The sequence below is a fragment of the Polypterus senegalus genome, chromosome 7 (assembly GCF_016835505.1).
Source record: "Polypterus senegalus isolate Bchr_013 chromosome 7, ASM1683550v1, whole genome shotgun sequence".
NCBI classification, from domain to species: Eukaryota; Metazoa; Chordata; class Cladistia; order Polypteriformes; family Polypteridae; genus Polypterus; species Polypterus senegalus.
The window spans coordinates 105,931,864-105,952,621 of record NC_053160.1 but is presented as its reverse complement, the minus strand read 5'-3'; the positions used below and the strand labels follow the sequence as shown (position 1 = coordinate 105,952,621).

The 20,758-nt window shown below is 38.6% G+C and overlaps 1 protein-coding gene across 2 annotated transcripts in view; it reads left to right on the top strand.

The window, feature by feature from the left end:
* The window catches only part of dnai1.2 (dynein, axonemal, intermediate chain 1, paralog 2), a 346,056-nt gene extending 331,931 nt beyond the window's left edge, over positions 1 to 14,125 (top strand). For both annotated transcript variants that reach the window (XM_039759139.1, XM_039759138.1), the window contains 2 exons: positions 8,213 to 8,398; positions 13,823 to 14,125. In XM_039759139.1, coding sequence (XP_039615073.1) covers positions 8,213 to 8,398; positions 13,823 to 13,927 — 291 coding nt within the window. In that variant the 3' untranslated portion in view covers positions 13,928 to 14,125. The remainder of the gene's footprint in view (positions 1 to 8,212; positions 8,399 to 13,822) is intronic.
* Positions 14,126 to 20,758: the final 6,633 nt, after the last annotated feature.

Here is a 20,758-nt window from a genome sequence, read left to right as displayed (position 1 = left end):
ATTTTATGCCTTGGACTGGGATTTAAAAATTATTTTATTAATAAGTGTAAAACTCTATACTCCTCCCTCTCTGTTCTTGTAATCCCAAATTCTGTTATGTCCCACTCATGTACTGTAAATTATAGAAAAGCATCAGACTAGCCTGCCCGTTGTCCCCTTTTCCCATCACCCTTGAGCCATATCTCTCCAAAAGTTAAACTTGGTAACTTCAGTCTATTTACATGGTGTTTCTCAAACAATTTACTTATACGCTCTTGATGCCTTCATTTTTCTTGGAAATGCTTTGCCATATCTTCCTTACGTTCTTCACTTGTTCAATTCCTGCAAGACCGTTTCAGGTTATAAAATAAATTGGCCCCCTCTGCCTTTGAATCACCTTTGTCAAAGGGCTGCTCCTCCTTCTCAAATTCCTTTAACCACCAGAATCAAATACCTGTGGTTTGGAATTGGCTTCTCCAGTTCAATGCGAGATGTTATTAGTTCAAATTATATATTATGTTTTTAAAAGTACAAAATGTTTACTGTTGAACTGGTCCCAATGATAACTATATTTTCTCTCATTTAACTTTTATTAAAATAAATATTTTTCCTTTCATAAATTTTGTCAGCTCTGTGATATCTTTTTCTCCAGCTAGCACAGGGGTCGGCAAACTTTTTAGCCATTACCCGAAAATTTATTTGTTTTTTCTAACAATACCCCTGGGATTTGAAAGGGAAAAAAATCAAAATCTGTTCAAAATTAAAATATTTCATTGCACCAATATGTAATATTAAAGAATAAATAATGTAAATAAATTAAATATAAAAAAATAACTATCTGAAAATAAACAAAATATTTAATAAGTAACAAAATAAGCAAAACAAGGTAGTGAACAAAAAAATGCAATTCACACACATTTTGAGAAATGATATTGTTTCATTTCTGAAACAAGATCTAAATTGGGAGTTTTGGAGGTGAGCACAATTAGAATATTGTTTTCGCAATTCAGACAATTTCTTTGCTTTGATTTAATATTCATTAATGTGGAAAATCCTTGTTTGCAAAGATAAGTTGTTGCGAAAGGCAACAACCTTTTGATCGCCTCTTCATGTGCGATATTGAAAGTTTTTGCAGCAGCTGTCATCCAAAAAGATGACAGACTGGTTTTATTCTCAAATTCAATACGCACTTCATTATTGGATCGAAGTTCAAAAATTGCCTCTGCCAATCCTTGAGGTTCTTCTGGTATTTCAGCTATTTCACATTTACGGGGATCAACAACTCCAACTGATAGTACTTAAATCAAAATCAGGAAAATAATTTGAGAACCGCTCTCTTGAGTTTTGTAAGATGTCTTATAACTGTATCTTTGATGTCATCAAAAGTAATATTTTCAGAATCTTCCAAAAACAAAGGTAACTTTGTAAATGCAGCTATATTGTTCCCTTGTATGTTCTGTCTCCAATATAGAAGCTTTGATCCAAACACTGATATCTTTTCTCTGGCTGAAATGATGTTGATATTTTTTCCCTGCAATTCTTTGTCCAGTGCATTCACATGCTCAAAAACGTCTGTTACATATACAAGATGTGCAACCCACGAGGTGTTTGTGAACATGTCTGTAAGAGTATGCTTTTGATCGGTGAGGAAAATTTCAAGTTCAGTTTTCAAAGCCCACACTCGATTCAAAACATTTCGACGAGAAAGCCGTCTTACTTCTGTGTGGTAGAGTAGATCTACCTCACCATCTTCACATAGTTCACGAAATAGGCGCGTGTTAAGTGCATGTTATTTGACAAAATTAACAACCTTAATAATGTCATGTATAACGGTTTCCAGTACAGGTTCCAAATGCTTAACAAGAAGTGCTTGGCAATGGATCATACAATGAGTAATTTCAATTTCTGGATTATTACTTTTCGCCAAAGCCAAAAAAACATTAATATTACCCAACATAGCTGGAGCTCCATCAACAGTCATTCCACTTCAGATTAATGCTTGGAGTATTAAAATATTCATTCATTCATTTTTTTCATTAATATACTTATTAAAGTTATCAATATCACGTGATCTCAATTCGAGAGGGGAACAAAACAACAGTTCCTCTTCAATTGCATGTGTACCTTTGTAGCGAATATATACCATTAGCTGTGGATTGTTATTGACATCTGTAGTTTCATCAAGCTGAATAGCGCAATATTTACTCTTTTTTATTGAAGAAATAACTTGTTCCCTCTTTCTTTTACTACTTTTGCAGACAAGGGCACTGAATTCAGTTTCACGCCCTCTTTCTGACCACACGTGATCTCTGCCATTTTCAAAGCTGCTGGTTTAATTAATTCCTGACCAATTGCATGTGGTTTCTTGTTTCGAGCAATCAACCAGGCTACTTCAAAGCTAGCCTTTGTTGCTGAACGTTGATCGAATGTGCCTCTCAAGTTGCTGTCCAGTCTTTGTCTTTTGGCAGACTTTTCTAAATTTACGAAATATTCCCGCGGCTTGGAAGATAGATGTGAATATAAATTATCCAAGTGCTTCTTTAACTGACTCTTTTTGAAAGATTCTGCAGCGAGTACTTTCAAACATACAACACACTGTGGTTTCATTATTCCCTTGTCTTCTATTTGTGTGAACCCATAATTGACGAACTCTTCATGGCATACTCTCTTCCTATTTGAAGCCATCTGAAAGGTAAAAATTATCTGTGGCTATTTGTTGAGCATATGTCGGTTAAATTAACACTAGAATTACCAAAGCTTATGAGAAAACTCGTAATCCAGCCCACCTTAAATCCACTCGCATGTCTCCAATAAGCGTCTTTTGTCTTGTAAATGTGTTGATAATCCCAAGCAGCAAGCAGCCTGCTATACCACGCCCCCTACCGCTGGAGAAACTGCAAAAACCTCTCCCAAATGAAGCCTTATTTATCAGTGAGTCAGGTACCTATGCTAAAAAAATACATTGTCATTCGGAACACATGCATTTCACGTGTGTTCCATGTCCGCAAAGATCTGTGTAAGTGTAGCATGACAGAAATGTTGAACACATACCTAAAAGACAAACTTTTTCCATGTTTTAGTACTAATGCCAAAATGTAGACATGAAGTGCATAATGTGTGAAGACTGAAGTCCAAATATCAGATTAGCACTTTCACAAAAGATACAAGTATAAAACAACAAATGCGCTTTTTTCCAAGACTATAACTGAAGAAAAAGAATCAGGTTAGTGTTGCTTGTTCTCCTGACTTCTCGGGTAGTATACTTCTTAGAGCTGCTGACTCCAATTCAGAAGGTTCTGGGTTCGAGTCTTAACGTCTCCTAAGATAAACGTTTTGAGTAGTGAGTTGTTCTTATTGTTACTATTATACAATAAAAGCATACATTTGATTTGAGTCTGTAACAGATGGTGTAAATGTATGGTACTTGTTAAGGTTGGCAGTGTTTTTTTTCTTCAGTTTTATTCTCTCAGTCGCGTTCACGCTCGACATGATCTCACATGGCTGTTTTCAAATAAAGATGCACTATAACAGAGGTGAACTCAGATCAGAGAAAAAGAACAGAAGCCCTCCCCGCAAGAAACATCCACTCACATATAAGAACAACGCAGCTGCACACGAGTAAAGGCAAAAGATGGCACAGTTTGGATACAGGACAAAGTCCAGCGTCATCCTGCCAATCACCTGTCCTTCAAAGAAACAGCACGGCTTACAGAGCTCTCCTTTGAAAAAGTACAAACTGGAAAGACACTTTCCAAATATATGCATCAGTCTACGTATTCTGTTGACAGAGCACTCATTCAGCAAGCTAAATCTAGTAAAAAATTTTCTAAGATCCACTATGTCACAAGTGCGACTAGTAGATTTGGCAAGACTCAGTATTGAGTCTGATCTAGCAAAACTGATTAATTTTGATTATATAATTCAGAGTTTTACCAGGAAAGCCCCTTTGTTCAGCAAACAATTAATGCTATTATAAATGTCTTTTACTATTATAAATATATTATTCCCCTTCTGAAACCACCATCTTATCGTGGTGGAGGGGTTTGCATGTCCCAATGATCCTAGGAGCTCTGTTGTCTGAGTTACTTTATGACCCTGGTAGGGTCACCCAAGGCAAACTAGTCCTAGGTGAGGGATGAGACAAAGAGCAGTTCAACATAACCTCCTGTGAAGAACAAAAAATTTGGACAGCATTTTCCCTCGCCCAGACATGAGTCACCGGGGCCCCCCCTCTGGAGCCAGGCCTGGAGGTGTGCTCGATGGCCTGCACCCGGTGGCTGGGCCTGCACCCATGGGGCTCAGCTGGGCACAGCCCGAAGAGGCAACGTGGGTCCCTCTTCCCATGGGCTCACCACCTATGGGAGGGGCCAAGGAGGTTGGTTGCAGTGTGAGTTGGGTGGTGGCCGAAGGTGGAGACCTGGGTGGTCCGATCCTTGGCTACAGAAGCTGGCTCTTGGGACGTGGAATGTCACCTCTCTGGACTCTGGAACTTCCAATCTCCTTGAAAGGGGCTGGACTCTCTACCACTCTGGAGTTGCCCCCAGTGAGAGGCGCCAAGTGGGTGTGGGCATACTTATTGCCCCCTGACTTGGAGAGCCTGTTCATTGGAGTTTACCCCGGTGGACGAGAGGGTAGCCTCCCTCCGCCTTCGGGTGGGGTAACAGGTCCTAACTGTTGTTTGTGCGTATGCACCTAACAGCAGTTTGGAGCACCCACCCTTTTTGGAATCCCTGGAGGGAGTGCTAGAGGGCATAACTTCTGGGGACTCCCTCGTACTGCAGGAAGACTTCAATGCTCACATGGACAATGAGACCAGGAAGGGTGTGATTGGGAGGAATGCCCCAACTTGATCAGAACCCGTGCATTGTTTTGTTATTGGACCTCTGCGCTCGTCACGGATTGTCCATAACGAACACCATGTTCAAGCATAGGGGTGTTCATATGTGCACTTGGCGCCAGGAAACCCTAGGCCTCAGTTCGATGATCGACTTTGTGATCGTGTCATCAGACCTGTGGCTACTTGTCTTGGACGCTCGGGTGAAGAAAGGGGTGTAGCTGTCAACTGATCACCTCCTGGTGGTGAGTGGGCTTTAGTTATAGGGCTATGAAGCTGTGGAATGGTCTGTATGCTACTCTAACAGGTGCCCCCATCAGTCTCTGCTTTTAAATCCAGGCTAAAGACTCACTACTTCAGTTTTGCATACTCTGGGCAGAGCTGCTGATTAGCTGTGCATAGTGCATCCCTGTGGTTAGTCATTAGTACTAAAATTTAAGTAATACAATATTTATAAACTGTTACTAGCCCTCACCTTTTCTCTTCTTGGTATCAGCATATAGCACTTGGTGCCATTTCTGCATTGCCAATTTGTTTTCCTGCCTATGGAAAAGTCATCTTAGATTAAGGACCATAGAATCATGGTGTGGAAGGGTCCTTTCATCAGATTAACTGGCTCAGCACTGACTCAGCTGTAGAATGGCCTGAAGCCCAGGGGCCTCATGTATAACGCCGTGCGTAGAACTCGCACTATAACATGGCGTAAGCACAAAAGCCGAAATGTGCTTACACACAGAAAAACCCAGATGCAGGAATATGTGCTTACTCCAACTTCCACGTTCTTCCGCTACATAAATCCCGATCAGCGTGAAAACTAATGCTCGTGCACGCGCTTCATGTAACGCCCCAACTCCACCCAGAATTACACCTCTTTGAATATGCAAATCAATATAAATCGCCCTTAAGCTCAGCATTCTGTGAAAAGAGAATGGGAAAAGCACGCGGGAAAATATAAGAATTTCAGCGAATACCAAGTGGAGGCAAAGGAAAAACATACTATTTGTTCAAATAAACTGTGGTATAATCAACAAAAGGAAGTTGATCGAGTGACATAGCGTGTTGGAGAAACTTGAAAGCTCACGTTCACAAAATCGCACAGTGCCGGAAATAAAAAAGAAGTCTAATATCAAAGTTGCCGTGAAAAGGCGAGTTGTAGCCCAATGTCTGAGTGTCATATGAAAACTTATTAGGGTACAGAGAAAAAAAGGCACACAGTGGGGAAAAAGCACAAAATGTCAACTTCAATCTCGACATTTCCACTTTAATCACATAGTTTATTTTGTCATTAAAGTAGAACATCATAAACTTCATCTTAAAATCGTTTAATTAACCAGTTTCTCAAATCACATCGTAATTAAAGTAGCATGTTAAATGCTTAGTTTTGTATTTGATTTTCTATGTGCTCTATGTGTGTGAATCACTACTTGCTCCTTAAACCGGCTCTTTTCCTCCAACTGGACACAGAATCCATTACATTCATGATATTACAGCTCTCTGAATAACTAAAATACTGAGATGTATACGTGATATCATTTTTATGATGATAGGAGTTAAAGCACATTATTAAACATGTGTTTCACTTCGATGAAATAATTTATTGCAGCAGTACTCAGGGGCAGCTCTAGGCTTGTGGTGGCACTGGGCAGAGGAAGAATTGGTGGCTCCTTCGCCGGCTAATGTCAGTAAGGCAGCTTATGCTCGGGGGATGGCCACGTCCTTTGCAGACACTGCATAGCCGCCTCGTGCTCATGACACAAGCATTTAACTTTTGCCTAAATTTGTCGCTGTGTTTTTACCTGTGTTGTTATTTTCTCTTTCTGTTTTATATTCAATATATATTGGTGTAGCCACCACTGCAGTCCTTGCTTTTCTTTCCCCAAGTAACCGATTGCCACACAATCAGCTCTGTAATAGAAGTTAAGCCATCTGTAAGTTTAGCGCCGATTCTTCAAAACGTTTAAAGAACATTGAAATATCTTTGTAGTACATGTTTAATTATTCTATCCTTCACGATACTCCCAGTGAAGAATATAGATTATTTAAATGAAGTTAAAGTTTTATCTGTATAATTTAATAAACATATTTTGCTGCATTTCACCTTAAAAATGATATCGTCATCATATGTAAATACGCGCTTTATAAAGTGGCTCAGGTTGTGCGATATTATAACTATAGTGCAAGTTTACAGTGGGGTGATTGTACTTATAAGTACAAACAGTTCTACAAGGTGCAATTGATTGAGTGCATTTAAAGTTCTTGGGATGAAACTGTTTCTGAACCGCGAGGTCTGTACAGGAAAGGCTTTAAAACGTTTTGCAATGGCTGAGACAGCGTGTCCTTGAAGCTTTATACCGATAATTCTCTTTCTGATCAGCTGCTGCTGTGATTCATACTCAGATACAGTTATATAAATACTCAGTGTGGTGCAGTGAGAGTAATATGGAAAAAGATGATCCGCTGTGGCAACTCCTAACGGGAGGAGCTGAAAGAAGAAGAAGAAGAAGAAGGTGCAGTGAGAGTAACAACGCTAAAGCAGTTATGGTATTTGGAATACTATGGCTATTCCCTGGACCATTATATCGTTACAAGTTAATTACAATCAGATGTGTTACAATAATAAACAATATGCGGTTAGTTTCAGTGTATTTATAAAGCCGTGTCAGGAAAATAAGGTGTAACCACACAGGAACAGTAGCATTGCTTTGACACTGGGTGCCGCCAGTCTGCAAAACCGAGCGGAGAACTTGCGTACGACAAGGTATGAGGTACCGTGGAAAAGTGCGTGGCTTAACACCAAGTGTAGGTTTTATACATCGCAATTTGAACATGGAAAAGTTCTTACGCAACATTTCTGTGCGTACGCACCGTTTATACATGAGGCCCCAGGTCTCCAGGACTCTGATTATGTCTGGCTTGTCTGACTCATTTTCTAGACTTCTCCAGTAGTTCTACAATTAGCACACACATGGACACATAGTGTTGTTTTTCATTTATATTAATTAGTTTCTACTCTGTTTTTGATGCATGTGATCCAATCTGTATCCTTATATATGATTGTATTCTGTAGTATTGTATTTCTGAGCTGGCAATGATATATTGGCCATCTAGCTCTCTGAAGAGGATTACTTGTGTTCCATTTTGTGTCTTGTATTTACTCCATTTTTTGACACTCATTGCATGCCCTACCCCCTCAAATAAACAAATTGTTGTTGTTGTTTCCTTACATACTGGGGACAAGTGGCATACCTCACTAGAGCCTTGTAGATGCTCACTAAATGCATGAGTGCAATAGTATAAAATGAAGATGCAAATGATTAAGTATAACACAGTTGTGATCATTGACTTTTTTCAGTAAGTATTATATTTGTCACGTGAATACTCTCTGCATTTCTTCAACAGGTGCATGTTTTTGACTTAAATGTGAACAAGTACAAAGCTATTTGTGAGCAACTTGTTGTGGCAAAGAAGAAAAACAAACTGACCCATGTTGAGTTCAACCCTGTGCATCCTATCATTATTGTTGGAGATGACCGAGGTTACGTGACATGTCTGAAAGTGTCTCCCAATCTACGCAAGATGCCAAAGGTAAATGACATCTTTAGATTATTAAAAAAGTTTAAATTATTCATTATTGAGGTAATCTTTTGTTCAGTCAACAATAATTAAACCACAAGCAACTAGATTTAGAAGGTGTGTTGATTTGCAATTGAATAAAACAGAAAATGTTTTGCCATATACCTGTACAATACAGAGGTAGAAATTACATGTTTCAAAAAACAATTGGGAATTGTTCTGCTTGGTAGATTTCTTTCTCCAGTTAGTCAGTGTATAGATTCATTTAAAAAAGAATACTAGATTATATATCAGGATTTTTTTGTTAAAAAATTGAATTAGTTATTTTAAAGCTCTATAGAGCTCTTTTTATATCTCAAGCATCCAACATTCCTAGAGAAGTACCAGAGAAGAGCTTTCACATAAGGTTTAAAAACAAACTTTACAGAAATACTAACAAACAATTCCTAACATAAAGAATTTTACATTTATGTAACCAGTTGCCTAATGGGTTTGAAAAGAATATCTTTGGTGACCTTCATATATTTAAGAATTTCTAAGCTATTATGGGCTAATGATATTTTCTCATCAAATCCTAATTTCCCTTCACTGGCTGTCTAAATTTAGGATTTAAGCACTTCTGGGTGAAGACTGTGTAGATCAGGACTGTTCAATTAATACTGAGTTCAGGCCAGAGTATAAAAGTAATACCAGAAGAGTCCCTATAAATTTAAGTATGTTTATTTATCTTTGTAATTGTAAAGGGGTTGAAATCATCAGGCATTTCATAAATAGATTTAGTTTTCAAAATAAGTTTGTTTTACTATCAGTCAGCATTTATTCTTTTCTTATATTTATTTCATAATTCACATTTTATAAATACGGTAACCTTTTCAAACAAGGAGAATGCAAACAATTCACTCCTTTATTTATAACACTCATTTGTCAGCTACATATCTAAAAGTGCATATTACTCTATTGAGACAAACATGTGTAATATTGTGTCAGTGATGATGAGAGCATCACACTCCATCAAGACACACAAGTTATTTTCAAAAGGCACCATATACCCTCTCGTAAATGTACTGTTTTACTTAACAGACATCTTGCTTTCATAAGAAAAATGAGAAATAATTGGAAAAATTACATTGCTTTTAATCTTAACAATATCAGTGAAAGTGTGAATAGTTATAATACCTCATAGGTGGCCCATGCAATGCATAAACAGTCATGCAGGTTCTGACCAGTAATGTATGCTCAATTACCTGTCTTATTGGCATTTAAGGTATACAGAACAAACTTTAAATGAGGAAATTTATCCAGATTAATCCTTGAATTCCAACAAAATGATTATGTTGAAGTTCTTTAAATGCCTCAACAAGCTATATCCATTTGTCACTGATTAAGCATACTGTATGGGCTCCATTCCATGTGAAACAAACACATATATTTCAGTTCACAAAGCAATAAATCATCTGTTTTCTGTGTCAATGTAGAAAATTAATTATCGGCAAGATAGAGTGGGTTTGTGTTTGGCAGTTTGCACCAGCTTAAGTATGTTGTTATATTTTGGGTGACTAATTAAAAGTGGCTGTTCAGAAGGATGGGGTGGAACAAACAGGAATAAAACACATTGTATAGGTTTGATGAAAGAATACAAAATGATTATCCAAAATTATTGTTTTTTTAATTACTTGGCAAGAACTAATTAAAAGGCAATAAAAGTGTACTTGAGGGTTATATCCTATCCTGTGGACTGAATTCTTAGCTGAAGATGAAGATATAGGAAATGGCAGGAAAGGCAACAGACATACAGAATAGTTAGTTATTTCAGTTCTCTCCACTTTAGGCACAGATAAACAATATATTAAGGAACTGACAGTTGACAGAGCCCAAAAAAGGAAGAAATTATGTAATAGTCTAAAAAAATTCTAACAAAGCCACACTTACTAAAAACATGATTAATATCTGTGAGCCTGAAATATAAAATACACCACCTAAATGTTGCATGAAAATTGATCATGCTATGACTACTAGTAAAACAGGGTGATGATTCACTATCATCTAAATGTATTCCAGTGTCTGAAGTTTGTCTTTTAGTAAAAGTACTAATGGCTATAAGTAGTTAAATCATTATATCAATCAGAAGGCCTTCCATCTGGATAATAAATATTTATTGATGTGTTATCATAACAGTTCAGTACTTGGCAGAGTTGAGGCTAGGTGTTGTCACCAGTTGACAGCTCCATGCTGTGGAGGAAACCAAAGACAAAGAAGGCACACACTAGCAAGTTGTTTAGTGCCCAAGCACATTTTTCCACATGTAACCCCCCAAAGTCTAGTTCATTTGACTAGTTTGATTGCTCTGTGCCGGGCCAACTGTACTGTGCCCTGGCTCACTTGGAAGAGGTGGGCCGACCACAGTTCACTGGGTTTCGGGAACAGTGTGATTGCTAAACGTGCCTGAGTATGGAACATAGACATGATGCTAATGTTGCAACGTTATTTTTATTCAATACCATTTGAGTTACAAAATAGGTTTTTATTGTCAACTTACAGATGAATGTGAATTGTAGTTGGCAAGAAAAGCTGCAAATTTCTCCCTTATCATCATTTGTCTCTATGAAAATCTTCTTGTAGGACCAGCACAATTAATAGCAAAATGCTGTGCTGCACGTACAATTAATCTGTAAGAGGGTAGAGCGTTATCCTGCCATAAACAACTCCAAAAAAACAGAAAATAAGGAAAATAATTTTGGCATGCATGCTGTCACTGCATGTTCGAGCCAGGTTTTGGCTTTACTCAGAGTCTCATGGTGATGACAAAAGCATGCTCAGGCCAGTGGGAGAATAAGGAGTGGGGGACAATCATGCTCGGGCATGGTACTGAACAAAGGTGTCTAGTGTCAGTACACCCATAATTGGCATCCGTACCATCTCCTGCCTGGTGGTGATAGTGTTGGGTTTACCTGACCCCTTCAGGAGATCCTCAAGTGTGCATGCATGACAATACTATAAGTGCAAATCTATGCTGGAGTGACAAATGCTAGACTTGCTTTTGCTGGAAATTTCAGAAGTGAGGTCCTTTATAGCTACCACCATCTATATAACTGAACTAATTTATTTTGAAAAACCAAAAATAAATATACAAATGTGAAGCATGTTTAACAAGCTTAGAAATTATATTTAGACCAAAATATTGTACTATAATGCCATTAACCAGAAGAGGAAAAATGTTAATGATTAATATGCAGTACCAAAAAAGGAATCACAGAGTAGGCAAGGCCATGGTGAAAGCATAAAAATTAATCATCTATATATGTTTACTGAAGAGCATCAGATAAATATTAGGCAAAAATTCAAAGTCAGAAAACAAAGTGAAATGTCAATAACCAATCTTAACAAAAAAGTAAGGCATTAATGAGAAGCAAGACCTAAAAAAGAAATAAACCAAGCAGATATGAACAAATTTGGTGTAAGTAGCAGATTACAGTATTAAGTTGTAATTAGCTTTAATTTAAGGTTATATAGTTGTCACCAGCTAGCAGTGAAAGATAAAAAGAAATGAGATATGTTATCTGAATATCTAGGCAATGGTGAATTGTCTTGGATTTTTATATCTTGATGGTAAAAACTGATGAAAATATATAAGATAAAATAAAAACGCATAAAGTGTTGAATTTATGTATTTCTTGACTTCAGAAAATGTAATGTGTGGAGAGAAATGTTTATTCATTGATCACTTTATCTGCATAATAAGGTGCATTTGCAGTTTACAGCAAAGGTAAATTTAGTTTGTTGCATTCTGATAGTCTTTTTCTTTTTAAGGACAACTCTCTTTTTTTAAATGTACAATCGCTTCATTAATCAAGATAGCCCATCCCCAAGTCTAGTAGCAAGCATCACACATCACAGATATTATAGATTTTGTATCACCATTTGCTGCGCTCCTGTATTGTCATTAATGTTTTCTTAATGTAAAACTAGTCACTTAGAAGAAAGTAAACAATGTTTGACTGAGTGTCATCATCATGCTTGATCTTGGAATTCTTCTAAAAAAGAAAAAAAAATACTTACTAAATTGTTAGCTGTCCAACCCAAAGTCAAAAGGAAAGCTGGAATGTTAGTCTTATCGCAGTACACATGCAGTATGTGCACCAGCAGGCTTATACTGGAGAACCCACACTCAACAACATGCAGAAGTCTCGACAGCTATAGTATAAAGCCACAAGACATTCAACAGATCTTGAGCAAATTAATTAGTTATGTAAAACATGAATTATGTAAAAAATAAAAGGATAAAGTAAATCCTAGGATGCTTAGGTAATCATACAAAATTCTTAGTTCCTGCCATAGCTGTTAATATATGTTGCAAGGCTTATTGAATCAGTTAGTGATTCACATACAAGTTTTAATGTTTATATAAAAGTTTAGGAAATTCATGCCAGTTTCATACCTTACGTATGAAAAAATTTAACATGTCAGCTGCTGTGCTGTTTGTAAATAATTCTTCCTCTCATTAATATTCATAAACTGGTAAAATGATTCTAATATCACAAAACTGTTGGCATATTCTTCTTTTTAAACATCTGCTGCACTATACAAATTATATACATACTAGCCACTGTATCTATCACATGGAATGGAATATTAAAAAATAGTTGCTATCTCTTGCCCTATGTGTACCTTCAGTACCTTTCCTCTGTATTTGAGTGTGTGAATGCTTCTTAACTGGAACTTCATCTCTTGAGCATGTTGCAATAAAGCCTGCTTCTCAGACTCTTTTCATTATTTTTGAGGCACTTTTCCCACCTACTGTCCAGTTGTACACCTGCCGTCTTTGAAGGTGACTTTCTCAACACGCCTGATCTGCCTTTACTACTCCTCATTCGTCTCACATTTACTGTTTTGTTGCATCACCAACACCAAACTTACCAGATTGCTTAGTGGAACTGGACACACAGACCATAGTTTTTTATTATATAATAGAGATGTATACTTATGCTTGTGGAATTTGATGTTTGTTATACAAGTGCTGTAAAAGCTTAATCTGCGAGACATCTGGCAAAATGGCATTGCAAGCTAAAACTATCATTGAAAGGGCTCGGAAATCAGAAAAAACTTTTAAAACTGCAGGCTTGTGAAATCAAACTATACAGTATTACATTACGCACTCTGTAGAGCAGTACAATGCTGAGATTAATAAGGATGATAAAATGGTCATCTCTCAATTGTAAAATGTATTATTTTTGTATCTATGTTGGCTTTAGTGATTTATTAGAAATTCTCATATGGGTAAAATTATGTCTGAATTAAAACAGAGCTTTATTTGTCCCCAAGGGGAAATTAGACATTTGTAGTTTATATTTTGCATTTTCTGTATAATGTTTTTTCTTTGCTGTGGAATAACCTCCACTTCTTTCATTACAACATACATTACGCCTTATTTTTCTGCAGGAAAAAAAAGGACAAGATGTTCCAAAAGGACCAGAAGTTGAAGTGGCAAAAATGGAAAAGATTCTGAGCCTTTTGAGAGAGCCGACCTCAGCTGTCAAGAAGTAAAATGAAGGAGGAGCAGATGCTGATTCATCCATCCTACAAACCAGCTAGACTCACTGAAATAAGCGTACTCTTAAAATGGGCCACCATACTTAGATTGTATTAGTAAAGAAGAATGAACACCATTTGTTCAGTACTATTTGATATAAATGATTTTTTTAATGTAAGAGTTTATACAAATGTTGCTTAAGTATTTTCTATTTTATTAACTGTTAAACCATGTTAAAAATTAGAATTATGTAAAATAATTCACATTAAAATGTTTTTGAAAACCAACCTTAGAAAACGTGATGTTCCTATACACAGTTACAACAAATACAAACAAAAGATACTGAAACTCTGTTGACAGCTTATTGTCAAGTTTAACAATCCTTTTTTAATATACATACTGGATCAAGGGTCCTCAATCACAGTCCTGGAGGGCCGCAGTGGCTGCTGGTTTTTGTTCTAGCCCGGTTGCTTGATTAGAAAGCAATCCGTGCCAATAATTTAATTGCATGGCTTGTTAGTGCCTTATACTCTGTAAAGTCAGGTAATTTTCATATCCTAGATTTTTTTCCCCTTACTAATTATATCATCCAAATGATTTGAAGGCTGAAATGGATGAGTAATTCTCAGTCCTTCACTTTTTCTCTTCACTTTCCTTCCAAGTATTTAATTAAACCCAATAGTACATGATAAATACACACAGGTGTAAATGGTAACAAGCTAAATGGAGAAATGCTGGTCTCTTTTGTCATTTGCATGTTATTGCTAATTAGGCACAATTAAAACTAAGAATACAGCTGTTTACAACTAAAATAAGCAATAATGGTTCAAAATCTTAACAAGCGAGACAACTAAAGTGAAGCAGAAGTGTTACTTGAGTAATAAGTGCTTTTATTAAGCAGTTGGGTTGCAGCAAATACCTGCAGCCAATATGGCCCTCCGGGACCGTGATTGAGGACCTCTGCTCTGGATGAAGTGATTGCCATAGCTACTGTAATCAGAAGTTGACATTTTTTGCATTATGAATGTATTTGTACAAATGTTAACATAACATAACATACTGTAAGACTACTGCCTTCACAGTGTAGCGGTGCTACTGGGGATTAAAACTCCCAGCAGTCCCTGCAGTGGCTGTTATTGGTCATCTTGTGAGTGTGCAAGGGCTGTTGGGTACAAGGAGGGCAGCACAACATTTAAAAGGAGGCCAGTGATACCAAAAAAGGAGAGAGGTATTTTTTGTCTTGTGTCTGAAATTCCTGTCTGTCTACCTTCCATTCTGATACCTGTGGATTCTTGTTTTGTCCTGGATCGTCTCTTGTTTGAAGCTATGGTCTGTCTGGTGTCTTCCTGAACATTGAGGGCTGTCCACAGATTTGTTGTCATCCTGTGAAGAAAGGAGTGCACCTGATCACATTCATCCATCTTCATTTTATCAGGAAATACCGACAGGACTATCTTTACATTCTCATTCAATGTGCTGATCTCTGGACTATCTACCCCCATCATTGCATTTCATCTGTTACCATTTTCCATGGACTTTATAGGAGTGTTTATTGTTGTGGTTTGTTTCAGTGTTTATTGTATATCACCGTAAAGGGACTAGGGGGCATTATTTATTTATTATTTAGCGTATAATTATATTTAGTTTCGTTTTTAATACAGTACATTCTTTAATTGTTTTATCACCTGTTGTTTTTTTGTTGCTGTTTGTGAGTGCGTGTGGATCAGGCCAAGGCCGGGTGCGTCCCTGGAATCTTCACCCAAAAAATAAATAATGGTGTGAATCTTAGCGGCACCGGACCTCTACAGGTTTTGGCAAGTCGGGTAGGAGCCCAGATTCTTACATGTTCCCTTCTAAGTCTGATATTACTTTCACCCACACAGAAATCATGTCTGTTGAAAGCACAGTGCAGGGCGAGGAGCTTGAGCTAAGTGTGCCTGATTGATATGCATCCAACTCCTAGGCCATATCACGTAACGATCAGAGCCCCTCTTCAATAGGAGTTAAGCCTGCTGGATACCCTGTTTGTTTCCAGTCCGGAGCAGCCTCAAACTTGCAAGGGACAGGTACTGCAAGACCTGACGCTTCACCTAGAGCAGATTGAATCACAGGTTGGTGACATCACCTGCAGTTTTATCAATCGTGATGAGATTGTCAACGACCTCATAAATGCCATGGCCACCCGAGTTTACAGCAAGGCGCTTTTGAGCATCTTGAACTGTCCTTTGCACGGTGTGTGCAGCACCTGGAAGCAAATATGAGAGAGGAGATCAGGAGGCAGGTGCAGGTGAAGCTGGCATGCCGTCTCACAGCAACTGAGGCAGTTGACTTCTGTTACAGGAGTGGAGAATGACTAGGGACAGTCATCCTTGTCAGTTGCGGTACTGCAGATGGAGTTCCCTAAGCTGGTCCCTCAGTGTGGACCCATGAGCATTGTTGACTTTGTAGAGGAAATTGACTTGTTCATGGAGCTGCATCCTCTGAGTGGGGCCAAGCTGTGGGGATTCCTGAACAGGGCACTCAGTGATCCAGCCCGCTTTTGGTAGTTTGCTAAGCAGCCCATGTGTAACAACTAGTCAGAGTTTCACACTGCCTTTATGAATGTGTTCCTTTCAGATGAATACCCGGCACTGTTTTAAGAAAAGCTCTGGACCTAGTGCAAAAGCCATCGCAGGGTCTCAGGGACTTTGTCTTTGAATTCCGTGTGTCGTGCCTGAAGTGGCATTTTGACATGCATGAGGAAAAGCTAATGCGACTTATTCTTGATGCATGTGATTCTGGGGTGGCAGCTACTCTGATGGGGGTCATGAAATTGGAGGATGAGTTGGTAAAGTTGGGGTCCCGAGTGGAAAAGTCCCCTATCCCAAACCACGAGGGAAAACCCCAGTGGAATCCCGTGCCGATCTCACCTTGGTGCAAGCCACCTTGCCCCTCTTAGTGGTGCCCATACAAGTGTGAGGAGTCACTAGAGAGGAGGTCAAAAATACAGGCAGCACTTATACCCTTATGAAATATGGCTTGTGGGAAAAGCTTAAAGTGCCTCATGAGCAGTTAAGGGAAAGTTCAAAAGTAAAACTCTTTCTTGCGGGCGGAAGGGCGCACAGAGCAAAGGGCAAGGTTTCTATGAGGCTGTGCTTACATGAGACTCACTGGGAGGCAGAAGTTTACATCCTGGAAGATGACCACCTGTCAATGCCCTTATTACTAGGAATTGACTCACTCATGTTGGTAGGGCTTACCATCCACATGTTGCGGCTGGAGTACAAGTTGCCAGGGGGTGAGGTCCATCAGTTTGGGATAAAGGCAGGCTGTATTGTAGGAGTAAAGTTGGACAGTTTAACATCTGTGGCAGAGCGACGGGCATTAAGCAAACTCCTGTCAATCATGAATAATCCACTGCATCCACTGAACAGTGTCATCTACAGGCAGAGGAGTAGCTTCAGTGACAGACTTTTGTCACTGTCTTGCTCCACGGACAGACTGAGGAGATCATTCCTCCCCCACACTATGCGACTCTTCAATTCCACCCGGGGGAGTAAATGCTAACATTAATTTTATTTTTATTTTTTTCATTTTTTCATTTTTATTACTATTTAATTTAATATTGTTTCTTTGTATCAGTATACTGCTGCTGGATTATGTGAATTTCCCCTTGGGATTAATAAAGTATCTATCTATCTATCTATCTATCTATCTATCTATCTATCTATCTATCTATCTATCTATCTATCTATCTATCTATCTATCTATCTATCTATCTATCTATCTATCTATCTATCTAAAGGCTCAGAGCAATCTGGTTTGGTCTAACTTGCATTATTACCTCGCACATTAGGTTAATGAGTCCAGCCCAGTAGAGATGGCAATTCTTGAACAGCTGGAGTTCATTTAGCCACTGCTTAGGAGGTGGCACTCTGTGTGGACAAAATGGGTCAGACTGAGGTGGTGGTTACTACATCCACACAGTCGACCCAGTCCTGGTTTGGCACAGAGCCTACAGAGTGTCACCTCTGAAAAGAGGAATAATCAAGGAGTGGGTCGACTAGATGTTGGCAGATGGGGTCATCGAGCCTTCTACCTCACCAAGAGCTAGCCCTGCTGTGCTTGTTCAAAAGCCGAACAGGACCTACCAATTCTGTGTGGACTATCAGGAGCGAGTTATTCCTACGTTCAAGGTGTGCCATTGAGAGGGTTGTGCTAATGTTGTGCCCGATGCTTTGTTGCAGGTGCATGAGCCTACACCGGTGGTATGTGCAGTATCTGTCTCTAACCCTTGGCCTGATCTTCCCTTGAACATGCAGGACATTGTTCAGTCTCAAGCAGCCAATCCTGTATGTCAGGGGTTGAGACAGGGCATAGGGGGAGGCCAGACCATATACATTATAGGGAACTTCAAGGAGTACTCCCTATGTACCAACAAAAAATTGGGGTTACCATTTTCAGTTGGTAGTACCTGAGAGATATGTGCCCAAGTTCCTACAAAGTTACCATGATAGCCCGATCGGTGGTCACCTTGGATGTACAAAGACACTTTTCAAAATCTTGAAAAACATTGATCACTGGACACTAACACAATTTACATAACATTTATTGTTGATGGTAAGTAAACATGATTGCTATACACTGGCCATTTGAAAAATATTAACCATCATGCCCTGGGGAATTGCCATCACACAATTTATGCACAATTTATGGATAACGTACTGATTTTTATCATGTTAAACATACTGCATGTAGAGCAAAAGCTGCTGGTCAAAAAGAGGACACATAAAACATTTTTTTGGTATTTCATAAAGTGCTGGGGCCTCATGAATTAGCTTACTCTCAGAATTGTGTAAGCCATGTGTAAAAGTTTGGATTTTTAAAACACAAACTTGGTGTGAAAATTGGACTAAAGTTACAGAAATTCTTTTTTTAACATTTTATTGAATTTGTTAAAAGCAAGTAACATTCCATACAAGCAAGTCAAACTTGACAAAATTAGAGTTAGGCCAACAAACAGTGTAAAACCTTAAGAATAGGAAAAAAAGGGGGAAGAAAATCCTTTTCCCCAATTTAAATACTTATTTTAAAATGTTATTGATTAGATCCTGCCAGGTTTTAAAAAGCACAGATCCTCTAAGTGAGAATTTGATTTTTTCCAATTTCAAATAGTATATAATATCAGTTGCTCATTGACTTAAAAGAGGTGGGTTAGAATTCTTTCAGTTGAGTAAGATACAGTAAGTCTACGTGCTAATAGTGGAGTAAAATCAATTGCAGTTTGTCCTTCTCCACTTTTAATCGCTCATGCTGACTAATGCAACTGATGATCTGTTTTTCTATCGGGAGCAGCTATCGGGCATGTAACAGAGAAATATACAAAAAAAAATGTATACAAGTTCAAATAACCTCTCTGAAGTTAAATCTGAAAGAGAAAAGTAAACTGTAGTTAAAATCGTACAAAGTATGTATCTGTTTAAAGTATAGGTGATTTGTAAGAGATAGTCGCTTTAGGCAGGACATCTAGTATTCATTGATCCGTGCATTAATAAACCTGCTTATCGCAATGGACGCAGGCAGGACGACCCCCTGAACAGGGGGCCAGGCCATTGCCGGGTGAACACACACACATAAACACACACACATCAGGGGAAGATTTAGCATTGCCAATTTATCCAACCTTGTGGTAAAGTGAGGTCCGCGACTGATTGGAGTTTTAAATTAATAATTTCTGCATCCACGTCTTTGTATGGAGGGGCATGGTAGTGTGGGGAGAGTGGTTCCCATGTACGATGCAGAAGTGGATTGCCCTGCACTTAGTGCACAGGCGCGGGATCACATGCACCCCGATTGATGCTGGGAACTGCTGATTGCCACAGCTGTGCCATGTCCACGCATTTAGAAAGGGAAGTGTGACTGCGAGAGGGAGGGATGAACTAAATAAAATAGAGCAGAGGTTAAAGTGAAAAGAAGAAAGGCAGGAGTCAGGGAGAGAGAGCCAGTGTGAGGAAAGGAAGCAGACGGACAGGTATGGAGCCCCAGGGAGGAGTGTGTGTGGCTATTTCCTCTAGGGGGCGATAGCTCCCTGTTTGGAATAAGTTCTTTTGCAATCTCGGTGTCTTAAGTAACCCAAAACTTTATAGATATACTATTAAAAGGCAATACCTCTGCCATAGTGATACGGCAGTAAGAAATCACATAAGAGAAAATAACTTTGCTTTCTTTAATGACGATTTACGTGGCATTACAGATGAGGATGCCATAGCAAGACTTTTATTAAGGTGGGATCGCAATGTATACAGTCTGCCATTTTTGTCGCTGCGATGGAAATATTTTCAGGACAGATATGTCCGTCAACTTCCAAGTGTTTGGCTGCCGTCCAAGTCTTTTATACTGTTTTCTCCACATGCAGGTCTCCACTTTGGTACAGTACTGGATATCATGCCATTCCAAACAAAGCAAAGAAAGGATTCAGTTTCATCTCTAACATACAGAAATAGTACAATGCCCATTTTCGTAGTTGTACCTTTCTCTCTTCAAATGCTTGCCTAGCAGTACTAAATGCTGAGAACCTCTGTGTGCTAAATCTGGCCTGTACATGTGAGTGGATTTATAAAATAATTTTTGTACAGAGCACAGTGACATTAAACTTATATTCTGATTACAGTCCACCCATTGTCACTGAATCTGCAACAAAACAATCCCTGAGGGTCTTATCCACAAAGAAAAAGGTACTTGATCCCCCTTAACAGTGTAGACAGTTCATCAAGAATGTTTGTGGAAATGTGGGGTATAGTGCCACTTATAGCTCGTGTTTCATTCATCTAATATACCAGTCAGTCAGTCATTCTCCAACCCGCGAT